The 21,384-nt window shown below is 35.8% G+C and overlaps 1 protein-coding gene across 1 annotated transcript; it reads right to left on the reverse strand.

Annotated features, from left to right (window-relative positions):
- Nucleotides 1-2,910: 2,910 nt before the first annotated feature.
- Nucleotides 2,911-20,600, reverse strand: LOC134235168 (PAN2-PAN3 deadenylation complex catalytic subunit PAN2-like; the record flags this gene model as incomplete). The annotated part of the gene is made up of 19 exons (XM_062717268.1): nt 20,443-20,600; nt 19,846-20,091; nt 18,889-19,026; nt 18,209-18,378; nt 17,226-17,346; nt 16,744-16,821; nt 16,368-16,486; nt 15,896-16,040; nt 14,361-14,502; nt 13,886-13,962; nt 13,258-13,385; nt 12,122-12,291; nt 11,237-11,397; nt 10,780-10,908; nt 10,154-10,303; nt 8,605-8,987; nt 7,445-7,584; nt 3,384-3,496; nt 2,911-3,043 (listed from the first exon to the last, which is right to left on the reverse strand). Coding segments are annotated over exons 2-19 (2,719 nt in total), but the record flags the coding sequence as incomplete, so codon positions are not given.
- Between the last annotated feature and the right edge of the window lie 784 nt (nt 20,601-21,384).

Raw genomic sequence — 21,384 nt, forward strand, 5'->3', positions numbered from 1 at the left:
ATGTTATAAATAAGATAAAAGTTATTTGCAACTGAAAAAAGACATTAACAAAGAAAAAATTTTTGCAACGCCTCCAGCGGGATTCGAACCCCCGACAGTGGGACAAAGTTTGGTTCGGTCAAATCTTTTCAATATATGCACGCATCAAGATACTGAACACATATTTAGAATTCTCATAAGATGCACTATAAACCCTGTAAATCCTAAAGAAAAATATTGAAAAACAAAAAAGTTGAGAAATGAGACTTTTTGAATTCACTTCCGTTTGCGACCGGAAGTGCCAACGACGAAAAGTAAAGGTCGTTCCCCATAATGGAGTTCGATGTTCTATCACATCAGTGAGTTTCACTTTTATATCTTTAGCCGTTCTCGAGAAAACTGCTGGACAAAATGCCTTTTAAAAAATACAAAAATCCCCAAAAATCGCTAAGGAAGGTGAATTTTGAAAAAATGAAAAACACGTCTGGAGATATTCTCATGATGCATCATCCCTGTAAAAATCTTTCAGATCCGTCCACGCACAGCTGAGATATCGCCCTAACTATGAAAAAAGAAAAATAATAATAATAATAATAACTAGAAAAGAAACTCGTTGCGAGCAACGAGAGGTCTTCCGTCCGATTCTGGAAAAAAAAACCCCGCAAAATCGAGCCGAAAAAGTGATAAAACTTTTTATGAAAACAAAGGGGATTGAACCCGGGTCGCCAGCATGAAAATACAAAGCGTTTACTGTTACGCTATTGGGACCACATCTCTAAATCTACTTGTATATACTTCTGAAACAGCACATCTGTCTTAGAATAATGAAAGGCGGTCACTATTCATAATTTTGCGTCACACGCCACAAGTAAATCTTCGCGCCAAACTTGCTCAAGATGATCACATCGGAATTTGTTACTTGAGTTTTAACAGTAATTTTTTGGATAGATAATCTATTAGTGATGAACAGATGACACTGTTTTCTTTCCTTTATTCGATATGTATTCAACTTTTTATTCCATGCAACTCCATATACAGGCATGCCAATGTTATATATTTCTGCACTATTGTCGCCATTTGTCTACTACTTAAGTCGGGTCATGATACATTATTTCGTGCCAAACGTCACAAGTAGTTCTTAACGATATTCCTTTGAAATGTTTGATCTATTTAATGGATCTGATAGCTTCAATGAAAATTAGAAATGTATGTTCTAATAACCGGAATTTCGAGCGTTAGAAAGTATATTTATCACATTATACAAATATAATATCGTATACGGCCAAGTAAAACTAAAGCTGTGAATTCGGTAAGATTTCCCATGAATTTTGTATCCTGTTTACCCCCAAAGTTGAGATGAGTTACACGTTCATGAAAAGACTGGACTGTTTCACTGAAAAAAAAAATCACTCGCCCTCCGACGGTCAAGGAATCTGATACTCTTTATGTTCAATAAAATGTTTTTCTTATATTTGTCTTTTCTGTTCATTTAATATGTCATAAGCCTGCGAGGTAAAATAAACAGAAGTCAAGTAACACTTCAGAAACATAGTGAATATTAAGTCAGGCAAGTTTCTTGAAAAGCTATTACTTATAACCATGGTTTAGGATAAGTTTTCCCTGGTGCAAAACAAAAGACTGTAGTCATCGTATTTCCACTTGTAGTCATGTTGTGTTCTACTATAAGATGCAGACAAAAGCAATTTAAATAGAAGTTTGAGAAAACCTCATATTAAAAATATACTCAATACAACGTAATTGCGATGTAGCAATCTAAAGAATCCTTTACATTTCATAAATCTTTTTGGTAGAAGTTTCCTTCATCTAAACGCTCAGCTGACCTTCTAGAACACGACTTGCTTAATGGCGGAGTTTACGGAGACCGCCGCCATCTTGGACACGCTTCAGATTTTTAAATGCGAATATCTAGTGTGTGGATTGATCAATTCTTAAATAAATTATATATTTGGCCTTTCCAGTAGGATCTTGATTACCGTTAATTATATCAAAGAAAATATTGAAAAACAAAAAAAGTTGAAAAAGTGCACATTGTGAATTCACTTCCTGTAGCGACCGGAAGTAATGACGACGCAAACGATGTCAAAATTGCACATCTATAACTGATGGTCTATCATCTCTAACAAGTCTCCAGTTAATATCTTGAGCCGTTTTCGAGAACATTCGAAGACAAAATTGCATTTTAAAATCAGGAAATTGCCCATAACTTGGCATTGGTAGCGAATTTTCCAACAAACTGAATTTTATATAAAATTCATATAATGACCTATAATTCCTGAAATTTTCATTGAAATCAACCGAATAGTTTACGAGAAATCGCCTGCACAAAATTTGGTCAGAAGAAAAAGAATAATAATAATAAGAAACAATAGAATCACTATAAGGTCTTCCGTGAAAACAGAAGCCTTAACTAGGGCTAATTGTAACGGGGACCGTTACAGATGTTCCCCAAACGCTCCCCAACTCCCTTTTGGTGCCATATTCCATGTAAGCCTCATTAAATAAGACAAACTCTACGTATTTTAGTCTTTAACAACGTTTTCCAATATTTAAGCATTTAATCCAAAAGTATTAAAAATACGCTCATTTAAGAGTATTTTTAATTTTACTCATTTCACGTGCACGCACGTGCATGCATGTGCATAATGACCATACCATCTTGTATGAGTGTATTCTGTCTATCTATGTTCTAAATCCCATCAATTGTGCATTGGTGAAAGAATTTTATATGAGGGCAAAAAAAATTTGCAAATGCAAAAATTTTATGTCTAATTTTTAAAATATTTATCTGGATAGGCATGTCTATAAGTAGGTCATATAATCACACAAAGCCTGGATGATCCATGGTAAATACACTCACTTACATACAAAATGCACATTTTTTAAAAAAATTCAAACAGGAAATATCCACACCACATGTCAAAAACAAGGAGGACATATTACTTACCATGTGCTGCATTTTCCAAAACTCATAGTCTCGAGCATTCTCTATGTGGCAGTTGACCGCCACCACATCAGGTACACTCTGTATGGTTTTAATCTGAGTCTGTCAAAAGAAGAGGAAACCAGGTCAACAATACTCTATTGTCTTAAGACTGAAATCCTTTAAATTCATGGGGGCCAATTTTGGTGGATCACTTATATTGAACAAGGTTGTGGGGACATTATTTCTTGCAAAGGAAAATTGACTTTGTAACCCTAATTTCTTAATTTGTGGAGAACATTAATTTGCAGATGAGAATTACCCATGAATTTCACGAAAACTGAACCATCTTGAAACCCAACGATTCCACAGTATTTTATAAATGACTCATTTTAGGCTCTCGATCCAATCTTAATCTGAGTAAATTTAAACATTTAGAGACACTTTGCACATGTGATCTTACATGGGGTTGATACCGGTCGCACACATTACACCAGGTCTGCATGTTTTGTTCTGCTGTCAGCGTACTCTTAAGGACGTCACAGAAAGGCACCTCAAAAGGGGGCCTATTGCTGCCTGAAAAACAAATTTTAAGAAAAATTAACGACACATATAGGAATTGTAAATAAAGCAGATAACAATTCTAGCAAGCATATAAAATATGTTAATATCAGAATTCCATTTAAAATCAAAATTGATTGATTGTGTACCAAAAATCAGCTAAATACTATATACATGTACATGCAAAAATATAGAAAACAGATGTGTAAATGAGACAAATATATATGCCCATGCTGACACCTTGTCACAAAATTCTTCTTAGTCTTACCTTGGGGGTTACAGTCTGGGTAGCTCAGGCTTAATATGACATTAGTATCTAGTTTACCTGGGGGGTTACAGTTGGGGTAACTCAGGTTTATGATGTTGGTATCTAGTTTATGATGTTGGTATCTAGTTTATGATGTTGGTATCTAGTTTATGATGTTGGTATCTAGTTTACCTGGGGGTTACAGTCGGGGTAATTCAAGTTTATGATGTTGGTATCTAATTTATGATGTTGGTATCTTGTTTACCTGGTGGGTTACAGTCAGGGTAACTCAGGTTTAAGATGTTAGTATCTAGTTTACCTGGAGGGTTACAGTCAGGGTAACTCAGGTTTATGATGTCAGTATCTAGTTTACCTGGGGGGTTACAGTCAGGGTAACTCAGGTTTAAGATGTTAGTATCTAGTTTACCTGGAGGGTTACAGTCAGGGTAACTCAGGTTTATGATGTCAGTATCTAGTTTACCTGGGGGGTTACAGTCAGGGTAACTCAGGTTTAAGATGTTAGTATCTAGTTTACCTGGAGGGTTACAGTCAGGGTAACTCAGGTTTAAGATGTTAGTATCTAGTTTACCTGGAGGGTTACAGTCAGGGTAACTCAGGTTTATGATGTTAGTATCTAGTTTACCTGGGGGGTTACAGTCGGGGTAACTCAGGTTTATGATGTTAGTATCTAGTTTACCTGGGGGGTTACAGTCAGGGTAACTCAGGTTTAAGATGTTAGTATCTAGTTTACCTGGAGGGTTACAGTCGGGGTAACTCAGGTTTATGATGTCAGTATCTAGTTTACCTGGAGGGTTACAGTCGAGGTAGCTCAGGTTTATGATGTCAGTATCTAGTTTACCTGGAGGGTTACAGTCAGGGTAACTCAGGTTTATGATGTTAGTATCTAGTTTACCTGGGGGGTTACAGTCGGGGTAACTCAGGTTTATGATGTCAGTATCTAGTTTACCTGGAGGGTTACAGTCAGGGTAACTCAGGTTTATGATGTTAGTATCTAGTTTACCTGGAGGGTTACAGTCGAGGTAACTCAGGTTTATGATGTCAGTATCTAGTTTACCTGGAGGGTTACAGTCAGGGTAACTCAGGTTTATGATGTTAGTATCTAGTTTACCTGGGGGGTTACAGTCGGGGTAACTCAGGTTTATGATGTTGGTATTTAGTTTACCTGGGGTGTTACAGTCGAGGTAGCTCAGGTTTATGATGTCAGTATCTAGTTTACCTGGAGGGTTACAGTCAGGGTAACTCAGGTTTATGATGTCAGTATCTAGTTTACCTGGAGGGTTACAGTCGAGTTAGCTCAGGTTTATGATGTCAGTATCTAGTTTACCTGGAGGGTTACAGTCAGGGTAACTCAGGTTTATGATGTCAGTATCTAGTTTACCTGGAGGGTTACAGTCAGGGTAGCTCAGGTTTATGATGTTAGTATCTAGTTTACCTGGAGGGTTACAGTCAGGGTAGCTCAGGTTTATGATGTTAGTATCTAGTTTACCTGGGGGGTTACAGTAGGGGTAACTCAGGTTTATGATGTTAGTATCTAGTTTACCTGGAGGGTTACAGTCAGGGTAACTCAGGTTTATGATGTCAGTATCTAGTTTACCTGGAGGGTTACAGTCAGGGTAACTCAGGTTTATGATGTCAGTATCTAGTTTACCTGGAGGGTTAGTCAGGGTAACTCAGGTTTATGATGTCAGTATCTAGTTTACCTGGAGGGTTAGTCGGGGTAACTCAGGTTTATGATGTCAGTATCTAGTTTACCTGGAGGGTTACAGTCAGGGTAACTCAGGTTTATGATGTCAGTATCTAGTTTACCTGGAGGGTTACAGTCAGGGTAACTCAGGTTTATGATGTCAGTATCTAGTTTACCTGGAGGGTTACAGTCGAGGTAGCTCAGGTTTATGATGTCAGTATCTAGTTTACCTGGAGGGTTAGTCAGGGTAACTCAGGTTTATGATGTCAGTATCTAGTTTACCTGGGGGGTTACAGTCGGGGTAACTCAGGTTTATGATGTTAGTATCTAGTTTACCTGGGGGGGTTACAGTCAGGGTAACTCAGGTTTATGATGTCAGTATCTAGTTTACCTGGAGGGTTACAGTCAGGGTAGCTCAGGTTTATGATGTTAGTATCTAGTTTACCTGGAGGGTTACAGTCAGGGTAGCTCAGGTTTATGATGTTAGTATCTAGTTTACCTGGGGGGTTACAGTCGGGGTAACTCAGGTTTATGATGTTAGTATCTAGTTTACCTGGAGGGTTACAGTCAGGGTAGCTCAGGTTTATGATGTTAGTATCTAGTTTACCTGGGGGGTTACAGTCGGGGTAACTCAGGTTTATGATGTTAGTATCTAGTTTACCTGGAGGGTTACAGTCAGGGTAACTCAGGTTTATGATGTTAGTATCTAGTTTACCTGGGGGGTTACAGTCGGGGTAACTCAGGTTTATGATGTTGGTATTTAGTTTACCTGGGGGGTTACAGTCGAGGTAGCTCAGGTTTATGATGTCAGTATCTAGTTTACCTGGAGGGTTACAGTCAGGGTAACTCAGGTTTATGATGTCAGTATCTAGTTTACCTGGGGGGTTACAGTCGGGGTAACTCAGGTTTATGATGTTAGTATCTAGTTTACCTGGAGGGTTACAGTCAGGGTAGCTCAGGTTTATGATGTCAGTATCTAGTTTACCTGGAGGGTTACAGTCAGGGTAACTCAGGTTTATGATGTCAGTATCTAGTTTACCTGGAGGGTTACAGTCGAGGTAGCTCAGGTTTATGATGTCAGTATCTAGTTTACCTGGAGGGTTACAGTCAGGGTAACTCAGGTTTATGATGTCAGTATCTAGTTTACCTGGGGGGTTACAGTCGGGGTAACTCAGGTTTATGATGTTAGTATCTAGTTTACCTGGGGGGTTACAGTCAGGGTAACTCAGGTTTATGATGTCAGTATCTAGTTTACCTGGAGGGTTACAGTCAGGGTAGCTCAGGTTTATGATGTTAGTATCTAGTTTACCTGGAGGGTTACAGTCAGGGTAGCTCAGGTTTATGATGTTAGTATCTAGTTTACCTGGGGGGTTACAGTCGGGGTAACTCAGGTTTATGATGTTAGTATCTAGTTTACCTGGAGGGTTACAGTCAGGGTAGCTCAGGTTTATGATGTTAGTATCTAGTTTACCTGGGGGGTTACAGTCGGGGTAACTCAGGTTTATGATGTTAGTATCTAGTTTACCTGGAGGGTTACAGTCAGGGTAACTCAGGTTTATGATGTTAGTATCTAGTTTACCTGGGGGGTTACAGTCGGGGTAACTCAGGTTTATGATGTTGGTATTTAGTTTACCTGGGGGGTTACAGTCGAGGTAGCTCAGGTTTATGATGTCAGTATCTAGTTTACCTGGAGGGTTACAGTCAGGGTAACTCAGGTTTATGATGTCAGTATCTAGTTTACCTGGGGGGTTACAGTCGGGGTAACTCAGGTTTATGATGTTAGTATCTAGTTTACCTGGAGGGTTACAGTCAGGGTAGCTCAGGTTTATGATGTCAGTATCTAGTTTACCTGGAGGGTTACAGTCAGGGTAGCTCAGGTTTATGATGTCAGTATCTAGTTTACCTGGGGGGTTACAGTCGGGGTAACTCAGGTTTATGATGTTAGTATCTAGTTTACCTGGAGGGTTACAGTCAGGGTAGCTCAGGTTTATGATGTCAGTATCTAGTTTACCTGGAGGGTTACAGTCAGGGTAGCTCAGGTTTATGATGTTGGTATCAGACTGTCTTTGGGTCTCCTGTCCACAGCGGCACCTCAGGGTCGTCACAATTTTGAATCCCAAGATTTCAGATATCGACGACTTTTCCTCAGTTCTGTTTGAAGAAATATTATAGGAAATTAATTACGTTTAAAAAATTTGTTTACATAGAAAAAATAAAAGGCTTTTCCGGGTTTTTTTAATGCACCAAGGGCATACCCTAGTTGAAATTAAAAATATGTTGTTAATTGTTTCATCATACTTTGTATTTTCTGGAAAGTGTTGCTGCTCTAAATAGAATTTCCATTCTATTAATCAAAATTTCAAGTAAATAGGCTCATGTCAAAATTATGATTGATCTTTACCAATTTTTTTGTGTACTTATCAAGTCACGCTCTCAATTTAAAGAAAGCAGCAGCACTTTTCAAGCTAAGGAAAATATTCTTTATTTATATCCTAAAAATAGTTAAGATCCACTAAATGTATGCCCTTGCGAAAAGGCGATTTGCTTAAAAATTGGTGTAAGATATGCCAAACCTGTACAAAAAAACACGGTAAAATTAAATACATACTCTCGATAATTATTGAATAATCACACTAAACAAAGGTTTAACATTGGTATCAATAGCCTCTCTAAAATCTGTAATTACTATTCAAATAATATCACATGAGCTATATCCATGGGATAAAGGGGGTAAACATGGGATAATTTAAAATATGTCATATTGTTTACCAAAATGATGTCGTGTCGGCATGTTCGTTGCAATCAGTAATTTGTTTAAAACCTGTGGTGTGGGATTTCACTAGCAACTATTTTTAATGCATTGAAAAGTTTTCTTGTTGTTTATTATGCTAATACAGTTAAAGTTGCAAATGATTTTCATTTTCTGGCATTATGAGGGATATCAAAATATCTATTTTGGTGTGATGTCACAATAAACATTTCCCATATAAATTGAGCCCCGCCCTCTTTATGTCGCCTTAACAATGCTGTGTACAGGTTAAATGTTTCTGGGAAAGAAGTCGTAAAATTGCAAGTAAAATTACAAAAAGTGACTAAGAAAAACAGTTGGAGGTGCCAAGACAGATAACTCATTTAACTTGTAAGGTAAATGTTTAACCAGTAAAGCCTTACTTTTCAGTGGAGGGATTGTCTGTTGACCCTTCCTCTGATTTGTCCCCCTCTTTACCCTCATCTTCCGCTGTCTCTGACCCCTTGTCCCCCTCAGCCTCTTTCTCGGTTTTTTCTTCCTCCGGGAGTTCTTTCCCCTTCTTTTTCCCCTTCTTCTTCTTTTTCTTCTTGGACTTGGGGGGTGTGGTTTCCACAGATTTTTCCTCAGGCTTTGAGGCCTCTTCCTCTGTTTTTAGACTGACCTCTGACACTTCCTCTGTTTTTAGACTGACCTCTGATAGCTGCTCTGACAGGTTTTCATCTGATTTAGTCAAACTCTCCGAAGACTTGTTTAGATTCTCTTCAGACTTGCATTCTTTCACTGGCTGACTTTTGTTACAGAGTTCCTAAAAAAACAAGCAAACACAAATTTTACCTTTCCAGATCATTTAAATTGTTTAATGCAGATGAACGAAACAAAAATCATAAGCATTATAACCTTCCATGTTATTCAGTACTGCCTAAAATATATGTATCCAGGTCATTTTGTTATCATAAGATCAAATTACATGTATAATAATTGAAGTGATCATATTTCCCTCTTGCCTTTTTTTTTTTTTTTTTTTTAAAGAAAACTGGTTTGCAAAATACATTGAATAAAGGAATCTACCAGACATTAGTTAACAGATTAAAAAAAAGAATCCCTGGTTTAATTTTTAAAATCCATATTGATATTTTATGGGATGTAGTATATCTCTACTCCACCATTCTAGAGGTTCGTGGCGAAATACTTTTGACTTGGCCTCAAGGTATATATAAGGAGCGTAGGGACTTTAACCAAGGCTATTACTTGTAAGAGTATTTTTTTATATATATATATAGAGAGAGAGATTTATTTGGTATCATGTCATCATACATAAAACAAATACACAAAATTATACATGATCTTATAAAAGACGAAAGCTGACAATCAAGATTTTATAAATAAATAATTAAAGTAATAATACTGTAGATCACTAAATTTTCGCGACACCTTATTTTCGCGAGATAGTCATTGACTCTTTATTAGCGAGACATAATTTTCACGAATTGTTTTTCCTCTATATAATCGTAAGGAATACTTTTAAACGCGAGAATGAAATTTTCGCGAGCTCATTGTCTCGTAATTATGCAAAAATTAAGTTTTCGTGAATAAAACGTGATTTACAGTATTTTACTAAATAAATTAAAATTCAAAATGACTAGATAGATACCAGGATAAACATTAAAGCTCGAGAGCTTATCTCCAATGGGGTCCTAAGATAGATACTCGGATAACCAGTATACGGATATCTCCAGACCTCCCCAATACAGTAAAACTCGAAGTAACTGGGACTTTAAAATTACTTTGCTTTATCTGTAATTCATTATATCCATATAAGGAATTCTTTAAATTTATATAGCTGGGGATCCAAGATAACTTTGCTATCATCCGTGAGTATTTGCAATATCCGTGTTCGTACTAAATGAGTTTTACTGTAGCTTTGGTACACAGCTTTTTGCTATGATGATGAAACACAAAATAAACACTTACTGCGTGAACTTGTTGATATAGGAATCTCTGCCAGCTCTGTATCAGGCGAGACAGATTGATTCTCGGGTCATTCTCCTCGTTCTCCGCTAACACGAGGCTCAAGGCCGAGGCCTCAGGGATAGTCCGGAAGGCTCGCAGAAAGTTACTGGCCTGGAGGATATAAAAAAGGCAAATTCAATCTGTGAGAAAGTTAATGGTTTTGATATGATAAAAAAAAAGACAAATTCCAACTGTTGATACTTTTTTTATGTTCACAGGGAAGATACCAGTTATGAGATTCTGTTTTGATTGTAAATGGACTGAAATTATCTTTTCTAAATAAATATCAAATAAAACGTAGGTTTGAAGAGTTAAAGATGAAAAACTTCAATTCATTATAAACACACATACACCATCATATCTAATAGGTTATCAATCAGGTTTTTATGTTTTTACAAAAATCCTATAGGGAATGAAATTCAACAGGCCAGTGAATTCATTAAAAACATGTTTACAGTGACACTGTCTCACTGTACTTGGCTATTGATAAAAGGCAAAATAATGATATTTTAAAATGTACATGATTTGGGGAAAAAATTTCTAGACCTCCTCTGAATGTCTGACTCTCATTGTGGGCTTATACATACCTGACATGTTTGTCCTTTCTGGTTGTCCAACATGTGAAACAGGAATCCAAGCTCACAGGCCAAACAGAATTCCCGCTCACACAAATGGCTCAGGAGAGAACAGCGTAGAGGCTCAATAAAGTACAGCACCTGGTAAAGGGAAGTAATCCAAGATATAGGAAGAGAGTTGTCTACCTTGGGAATTTAATTTCTTTTAGTGGACTTTAAATAAAATATTCAGTACACAGATGATACACTGTTTGTAAGAAGATGAGACTTAAAAAAATAGGAGTTGTATGTGCATGAATTTGTTAATGTTCTTTTTTAAGTATTAAAACAAATACAGATACTGCATCTGAATTCAGACGAAAATGTTAAATGAACTCATTGTTAAACTTAAACACATGTAAGTTTTAGACATACAACATCATGAGTATATTTGATGTGCAAAACCCGAATGAATAATTTTGTACATTACCTGAAGCATGCAGTTACAATAGGCGTTAGGTATGTCGGTCTCCAGACCCGCGAAATGTGTCTTATTGTAGTGTCTAAAGTCAAAGTCCTCTAGTCCCAGCTTGGAGTATTTTAGATCCACTTTTCTGAATCGCTTTGGTACTTTGATAAATGGGTCATCCACTGGTAAAGAAAAGAATTTCCAAGTGTATGCCAAAGTAAGTGCATCTCAAAAGAAAAAGGAAGACATACATGTATGTAGTAAACTTCTGTTACAACACAGAGAAGAAGACATACATTTTAACAAAATTTCAAAATACAGTAAATGTTTATAGCGAACACACTTATGATGAATTGATGGTTTAACCAAAGGGATTTTCATTTCTCGTACCTTTAATTTATATAATCAATTTAACAAATAGCGTGTATAATGAATTACGCTTATAATGAAGTGAAATTGTCTGTCCCTGGCATTTTGATGTATGCGAGTTTTATGTAAATCTACATTACTGAAATAACAAGGAATCACTTCATTTGGACACATGCTTTGTGTTTCCACTATCCATGCTCATTTTTTCATGTCCTGGATACCAAATGTTTAGGAACTTCGAAAGTTTTTTTTCCATTCCAGGTTTTTTTTCCTATGTTTAGCACCCATTTAGCATTCATATGTGCCTTGGATTTTGACAGAATCAGATTGAGATAGACTTTTTAATATGAAAAATAGATTTAAGAAATCTATCCTTAGAATGATGCAATTTTATTGACTATAAAATTCATGTTTTAATTTTTGTTTTGACTTGTTTACATTTTAGTGATTAGCTAGACAGGTTTATGAAAGGCAGTGTGATGCAGAGAAAGAACTGAAATTGCTCTATTGTATAGTTTAACAAAAATGAATGCATACTTCTACCGATCGGGGATTCAGGTACGGCGCCCTTTCCTTTCTTTGACTTCTCATTAACCTGTACATATGGTATCTGGTTCCGTTTCTCTTTTCCCGGGTTTTGGGCGTATCCCACATTGTGCTGCATTTTCATGGACCGCAAGATGTCTGCATCCAGGGGCTTGGGTTTTCTAAAAAAGATAATAGAACTCGTCATATCTGAGTGACCTGTCCAAAGAACAGTAAAATTTTAGACTGCAGCTACTGTAGCAGTACTTTTTCTCCACATTGTAATAATTTACGCTATGTACCCTGTCAAAAATTTTCTGCGGAAATTTGTTCCATCGAACTTCAGACATATATCATGTATATAAGGCATATACTGTATACAGGGTTATTTTTGCCCTGTCAATTTTCGCCCTTACACGCATGCAAACAATTTTGCCCTGATTTAAATTCACCCAGTCATAGTTTTGTATAAGAAATTATACTGTATTCTTTGAATTCGCCCAAATGAGGGTAGGGTTAAAGGGGCGAAAATTTCCCTGTATACAGTAATGAGAGTCGTCAGATATCCTTGTAATTTTCTACCCATGGATTGAACAGAAATAGAGATTCTATGGAATTATGACCCCACGGAAAAAAGTACATCATTCTGTAGTATATTAGAGTTTATAAAGGGATAATGTGAAATAAAGTAAGTCTGAATAAGAAATGTCTTGTAATTAACTTTTAACATTTAAATGATGATGTTTTTGTATGACTTATAAAGAGCCGAAAAAAAAATAAATAAATATGTGATAATGGAGTCTAGCACTTCCTTTAAATAGATAATTTTTATATGTTGATGCCCTGCCTCACCTCTGAAAACTGCAAATGGACAAAACATGCAAGAAAAATCTAATGTGAAGATGTACCATTTATTTCAAATTACTGGTGAATGACGTATATAAATAAACATATGTAAGGATAAATTAACTCCAGCAAAGTCATTTTCATTCCCTGTGGGTTTTAAACTTATTTCAAGACTAATATATAACGCATTATGTTAACAATTAGGCAGAAAAGCCCATCCCTTGCACTTCATTCTGAGCACCTTTAAAAGCAGTATGTCTGAGTTTTACCTTTAAGTTCCCCTAAGTAATGGTATAATTTACCTGTAGGTTCTCTGAGACAGGTATTCTGGCCAATCAGAGAGCAGGGTTCCATTAGTGGGGTACATCATGGGGATAATGGAGTATGGGGTGTATTCATCTGTGATGTGAATGGGTTGTATGGGCTCGATCTAAAAAACAAATCAAAGAATTTATCATATGTGAGGTAATGGGCTGAATGGGCTCAATCTGGAATACAAACAGAAACCAATCAATGGATTTATCATCTGTAATGTAATGGGCGGAATGGGCTCAATCTATAACACAAACAGAAAACAATCAAAGAATATATGATCTATGGTTAAATGCGCTGAATGGGCTCAATCTAGAATACAAACAGAAACTAATCAAAGAATTTATCATCATGATTATAATTAAAGATCTGTTCTCTGTTTCATCTTTTTTTGAAAGAATTACACATATATAACAAGCTGACCTATAGAATTGGAGATTGTTTACATTGCAATAAGGCCTAAAGTAAACAAATTGACATAGACTTAAATTAGAGATGGTTTACTATGCAGTAAGGTAAACAAGTTGACTTACAGAATTAGACTTGATTTACAATAAGGCCTAAGTTAAACAAGTTGACTGACAGGATTTGACTTGGTTTATAAACAAGCTGACTTACAGGGTCTGGGAATTCTGTCTGCTCTGGGTACTGGTTGTAGCAAGGGTGCTCACCAAGGGCAAACAAATGCAGATAGCCTAAAAATAAATTTTATAGAGTCAGAAAGTCATTAAAAATCATACAAATAAATTAGCCATATGTTGCCCTTATATTTTACAGCAGCTATTTGAAAGTGATTTTTCACTTTGACATTACAAAGAGATAACCATATACAGTTAACATGTGACGACAGTAGTCATCGTCTAATACTTTTCCATGGGATCAAACATGGTTTTGGGAATTGGGATGCTCTCAAACACATTGATGCATTCAAGTTTGTATACACACAGAATTTAAAAGGAAATATTTCCCCAAAATTTCCCCTACTATTTCTTTGAGCCTGGAATAATCCAATGAAAGAAATTGGGGGGGGGGGAGAGGAAGTGTTAAAAAAAAAAGCAGAACTTTCTCCAAAGAACGGAGATTTTATTCTTACCTCCTGAGTCTCCAAAAGCCAGAGCCTGGCAGCTGTTGGAGATGTCAAAGCTGAGCAGGGGACTACCGTGGGTGTTGATGGGGTAGACATTCATCGAGGACGGAGTCATGGCTGTTGTCTCAATGATCTGGAACTGGCCTGCCTACAAGAATCCGTTAAAACTGTTCATAAAATTAATACAACCAAGCATTGCAGGTCACACAAAAAACTGCAGGCACTTTTACACAAGGAACTGCAGAATAGCTTACAATAACAGATTCTGAATATCTAAACTTATAAAGAGACTCTTTCACAAATTTAAAGTATAAATTACTTTTCTCAGAATGTCATTCACTGCAAGATATCATTGAATCTAATTCTATACTTGCAGGTACATGTATCAATTCCAGAATATAGATTAAAACAATTTCAAGCTTTCCATTAACTTGTATGCATAAATAGAAAAAAAATTGGCTTATACAGTGTACCTCATTCCTCAGACATTTTCAAAAACAAAATTGTTACATAGGGATTACTGAATTGTGTTAGGTATTTTTCTTTTTGCCTGATCATGTCAAGGAGCACATGGTAGATGTGACCAGTCAGTAGGAAATGCTTACTCCTCCATGGCAACTGATCCCACCCCAATATTATAAAGGTGCATGTTAGCTCTAGTGATGGGGAATCGGAAAAAAATCAGAATCGATTATCGGTAATAATCGGCTGGGCATAATCGATTAATAATCGATTATAATCAAAATTTTGAACTTTAATAAAATTAATTTAGAAAAGTTGAAACTTATTCAGATTTCTGTCAGACTTTTACAAAAAAAACATTTACTTACATAAAATATTCAAAAATGTTAACTGAAATTTCTTTTATAAAAAGTGGAAAATAATATTTTGTTTACTTTAAACAATATAGAACTATATAAGACTATTGAAACAGAACGGGAATTTATTTTTATTTCATAAAGTCCATGCAATGGGTATTTTACTGATATTAGTCCCACCTTTCATTTAATACATGTATATTTTTCTTAAAATTAGTTTTAATTAGTTAAAATAATAAAATTGCAAGTCTTAAAAGTAATTATCCAGAAGTTAGACTTGTATTTATGATAAAAATTACGTTTAAAGATTGACCAGACTAATAATGTTTTCCTTTGTATATTAAAACCTTGCAATATTAGCGTTTCCTGGTATTAGTCTAACCCCATATTTAATCATGGCGGTATAAGTATCAACAAGACACGGAATCCTTCCATGTTTTCAACGTTCATCACTACTTTTATGCTCTTTGCACTTGGATTTGGTAATAAAACTAAAGTATGACAATTTTATTTTTTGTTAACGATGTCGGCGACATTTATTTTATATTCGATTAGTAGCATCGAAGAGCTTCTAACGACCGACAATCGATTGTCGGCGACAATCGTTCCATCACTAGTTAGCTCTCCTCCCAATTTTTATAGTTTCAATGACCTTTTGAGCTTCATTACCGTTAATTATCTCCTGATTTCATTAACTGAGAAATCAGAAACTGTCCAGTGTACCTGTGACGTGATGACCATTTTATTATTGTACGTGGACACGAATCGTAGAAACATGGGGTCTATGATGACTTGTATAGGGGCCATGGCTCTCATGACTCTCAGATCATACACCATCAGGAATCGGTCGGCCGTCAAATTACTGTGTCTGTTGGTAACACATCATTCATTATTATTCATTAAAATTGCTCATTTAGTCGACTTTTCTGTGATAAGATTGAGACTAAAACAAGTGATAGCAGAAATAAAGAAAAACTTGTAGTGGTGTTTGTACCAAGAACAAATTACTGTGTAGGTACAAAGCATTGCATACTACATCAATCATTGTTATCTGTAAAAATTGCTTACAAAAATTTAGACGACTTTTTCAATAATTAGCACAGAGAAAATAATCAAATGATAGCATAAAGAAAGACAACTTGTTTTAACTGTATACATATAAAATGTTAAGAAAAAGAATTTTGCATTACAGTACCTTGTTGAAAAACCACATGTGACCAGCAGATTGCCTTGTATATCAAAGTCTGACAGGGTTCCAGTGTGGGCATCCAGAACATGTTCCGGTTTCATGGTCCCGTGGTCAAATAGGGTCACCTGAGGGGGTAAAAACCAAATACACAAGATAATAAAACAACACACTGTATCATCCTATTTCATCAATAATATTAAGTTTAATATGTAAATCCAGGTGAAAATATACATGCATATAAATACTTCACCTCTGGATAATACATCACAGACTATTGTCAAAAATTAGACAGTCATACATATAACCTGAAGCAGTCTCATTCCCCATTAATGCCTGCATCCCTATCCCCCCCCCTTCAACCCCCATGACGTTTCCCTGGTACCTTTCCAGCTGTGTCTCCAGCACAGATATACTTGTTGGTGCCTCTCAGTATAGCACAGCCTGGCTCAGGGATATCCACCTGTTTAAAATGAGAAATATTTTCTTAAATAAAAAAAAAAAAACTTTTTAAAAAATTAAACGTTTTTTTTTTTTCTAGGATGAGAGAAGAAAAAAATTTTTAACAACTTTTCTAGGATATACTGGATAGGCAGAATTTTTTTCATAGGGATAAATAACATTGATTTACGATCTAAAGTTATTTCATGGGGACTTCAATTTGTTGTTTCAAACATAGACATATAACATAATAAATTAATGTATAAAGGTAAAAAAAATTACTTAGAAGTAAATTTTTGTGGCTAAAAGTTATCTACAAGATAAACAAAATTTAATCCCAAATAAATATTCATTTTTATAAATATTCATTTTTCACAGTACTTCAAGACATCAAATTAATTTTGTTGCTTTGACTATGTCCTTCACCTCTCTAATGACCTCCTTGTGTTCGACCTCTATCTCTATGACCTTTGTCTGGTGACCCCCGATGATTACCGTGGAGGGCCCCGTCATCATCATACACTGCATGTTGTGCATTGTCGGCCCTCTACAATTTTATACACAGCAAATATCAAATGAAAGACTTTTAGTGAATGGTATACTATTTACAATATAATATGGTATAGTAATATAGAAAAAATTAGTAGCCAATTACAGTTGGGGCTACATGTATAGACTAAAATCAACATAATCCTTGTATTCTACATGTTAACCTTCAAGATACTGAAGTAAACAAATATATAATAAGCTTTTACATAAGTTTAATGGATAATTACACCCAGAAAAGTGATTCAATGTAAAAACTAGATATATTATACATGCAGGTTCACATGTGTTTTTTCCTCTGAAAAGGAAAAAAAAATATTAAAGTAAGAATAAATAAAGCCATTAATGAATAATCTACAATAAAACAAGCATCAGAGTCCATAATACATTCAAATTTTAAGACAGTGCTTACATAACATAACAAACAAACAGAATCTAAATCAGTATTGTGTCCGTTTAGCACAAATTTCACTGATAATTTCATACTCTTGTCACCGGGTTCACAGGTGCGTGAAAGTCAGTCAATAGCTCAGTTGGTTAGTGACATTTGGCGCCCTACAAAAAAACCCACTGTTCCCTTGGAATATGTTTCTTGCATTTTCTTAACTCATAGAAATTGGGGACGAATTTCTATGAAGAGGGGGAATATGTCACCGGGTTTACAGGTGCGTGAAAGTCAGTCAATATACAAGGGTCTCAATAGCTCAGTTGGTTAGAGCACTGGCACGGTACGCCAGAGACCCTGGGTTCAGTCCCGGTTGAGACGAGACTTTTTTCACCACCTGTGACACTCTTTTGCAACCATAGATATTAAATAAACTTTCATCAACATTTCTACCTTTCTGCTACCTTTCATGTCCTACCTGTAAGTGAATATGGGAACCCCTCTCCTGTTGTTACAGGCTAGGCAACTCTGAGTAAGGGAGAGAACTCCTCGCGCCAGCGGGACAATCTGTCGAACGTCTTCATTGACATGAATTTGAAAGGATGTGTACTTCTGTAATTCTAATCCGAAGTATGATGTCACATGACCCTATATGATAAAACATATAAAACATTCAAACTTGTTAAATCCGAATGTTGTATATTCCGAAATCTTGCCCAATATCTTTTAACTTGAAGCCCCTTTCTGTAAATTTCTATGTTGAAAATATTATCTTATCCGAAATGTTGTCTTATCTAGGTATTTTTCTGGAACAAGTAGTGCCAAAATTAGACAAGTTTTACTGTACCACTGTAGACGCACTATAGTTTCTTTTAGTTTAAAATTGTATTTCTATAAATAAACCCAAAGACATAATTTTAAACCAACCTTTAATCATGTGCGAGAAATTTTTCACAAATAGTTCACAATCTGCTCATGCAAAATATTAAATTTCCTTACCACTTATTTTGTTTCGTATTTGTAGAGAATGCTTGCTCTGTGTTACAAAAAGCAAATCGTTGAGGATTGATTTCAGACTAACAAACTGCATATAAAAGATGACATGAAGAGTACATGTAGTTGCGGTTTACAGTATTCTGAATAATTTCTCATACGCACCCCCTGGTTGCCCATCCAGAGTAATTCCTGAGTATCGTAGCAGAGTGTGGACACACCAAATCTATCCCCCCCGTCCACCAGAATGTTATTCATCTCCATAAAATCCTGGTTAAGATCCCCTCCACTTGTATATACATCCTACAGTGAAATAATTAAACAGGAGTTAGAGTTAGAAAACTATATCTAAAAGATATCAGTTTTCAATTGTACATTCTAGGATAAAATGAAACACCACAGCTCAAGTTAAAAATTTTTTGTGAAAGATTCTCATTTATCTTTACATCTTAATTTAGGATAAAATGAAACACAGCAGCTCGATCAAGAGAGAAAACAATTTCTGAAAGATTTTCAGCTAAAAAAATTTACTCTGATAAAGGAATAAGGGTCGACTTTATTTTACTGGTCCCCAGATCCGCAAGATCCTTGCACTCATTGGACTATGACATAACATTTGAGTCACTCAACTGATAAGGATTAAACTTGCACACTTTTCGACTGAATAGGGTTAGTCTTGCACCTACCTGAGAGATTAGGGTTAGTCCTTGCACAAGTATGCGATTAATTAGGGTTAGTCTCGAATCCATCCAAGAGATTAGGGTTATTCCTCACACATTATTTGACAGATTAGGGTTAGTCTAGCATCTTCCCTGAAGATTTTGTCTAAATGTCTTAAACTAAACTTTTAACCGTAGAATTCGATTTTGGGGTCAAAAAGCCAAAAACCCTCGTATTTAAAATTTTTTTTACGATCGGTCACGCGATCTCATATATACTGAAGTCGCCTTCGGCGACACTAAATTTTAGCGCGTTTTTCAGGGGACCGGTAAAGTAAAGTCGTTCCAAAGGAATAAGGTTTTCATTAAATTGAAATGTACATTTTTACCTTAAATTTAGCGATTCAAAACATTTCAAAAGCCCATCAAATAACAAATGCTATAACCTGAATTACAATATTACCTGGTTGGTATAATGTCCTTGCATCATCATGCCATCATTTCTCCCAAGGTCTGGTCCACTGTGCCCCCCTCCATGCCCCATGTGCTGCGGTAAGTGTGGGGGTGGGGGCATGCCTTGGGGTATGTGTCCAGGGTTAGGTGGCATGGGTGGGGGGCCTGCATTGGGGGGCAGGTGTGAGGGCGAGGGAAACTGGGGGTGCAGAGGCATTCGGTTGAAATTCATGTTGCTCTGCTTTTATATGGTCATCTACAGCATAAAATATTCATTCGTTGTTATCATTTCTTTATGATCTTAAAAGACAAAATAATTTTTGAGAAAAAAAAATGTACAGTATCTGTGAACTGCAAGTACAACATCTCCCTATATCATGGGATAAATAAAATTTTTTTTTTTTTTTACAAAATACCTACTTGTAACAGGTTCCTTTTAATATTTTAAATAACATTTTTGCGTGACATACTTTTTTCAATAATGATATGACCCACTTTATTTAAATATTTTGCATGTGTTTTGGTTAAAATGCGTTTTGTCTCCCCCCTTTTACACACAACCAAAAAAATCACCAAAGCATTACTTTCCCGGAACTTCAGTTCTTACCTTAGAGCAAACAAAACGGATAAATAAGGAGGAGACTGAATTTTGCCGTTACGGTCTCCTAAAAATATAGAATTCCCTTTCTTTCTCCCTCGCAAACCAAATTTTCCAACAAATAATTTTTCACCTCCTTATGTTGAAGATTTCGTACTAAGAGAGAGCACTCTTCGCAGATGAAGTTGAATTAAAGTACTAAGAGTACTGACGGGACTTGTGTTATGTTCTCTTCTTATCTTATTTTCTGAGGGCAGTGAAATATGAACATGTAGTATATTTGCTGTTCACAAGTCGTGCTCTGTGGTTTATCCCAGTTTGGCATAAATTTTTAATCACATTAATCAAATGTTAAATGACTCCATAGTCAATGATAGTCTTAAAAGGCATGCATAGAAGTACAAATAAGAAAATATTTTAAAGGGGAAAAGATACAGCCTTATACATTGCGCTCTCTATCAGTTCATCTGAAAATTCTTGAATTTTTTGAATTTAGACAGCAACAAGACTAAGTGATTGCAGTCTGTTATTCTAAGTGTTTAGGCAGAGGACGCCCGTAAATATAGACCCAGCAGGCACACAACATTGAATAAACTTTGAATCAACGTTGTTTTTCTATGTTGATTCAACATTGATTTTATGTTAGATTTTGAAAATTTGTATCAACGTTGAAGTCTTAACATTGAATCAACATTGATAATCAACGTTTATGTTGAAAAACAGTTGATTCAACATTTATTCAATTATGTATTTTGGAAGGGGGTGTCATATAGTAATAATATACTTACTTAAAATTTCAAACGTTTTATTGCAAGGTTGCTAAGATGCCTTCCTAATTGTTGAAGGGATAGCGACCCTCTGATAAGACAGATAACTTTCAATGTACAAAATAGTAATACTACTCATAGTTTTCTTAATCAGTTTTCTGAGACCTCTGAGTAGTCAATTTGA

The sequence above is a fragment of the Saccostrea cucullata genome, unplaced genomic scaffold (assembly GCF_032062105.1).
Source record: "Saccostrea cucullata isolate Sc308-1 unplaced genomic scaffold, CSIRO_AGI_Scuc_v1 ctg10742, whole genome shotgun sequence".
In the NCBI taxonomy this organism is placed as follows: domain Eukaryota; kingdom Metazoa; phylum Mollusca; class Bivalvia; order Ostreida; family Ostreidae; genus Saccostrea; species Saccostrea cuccullata.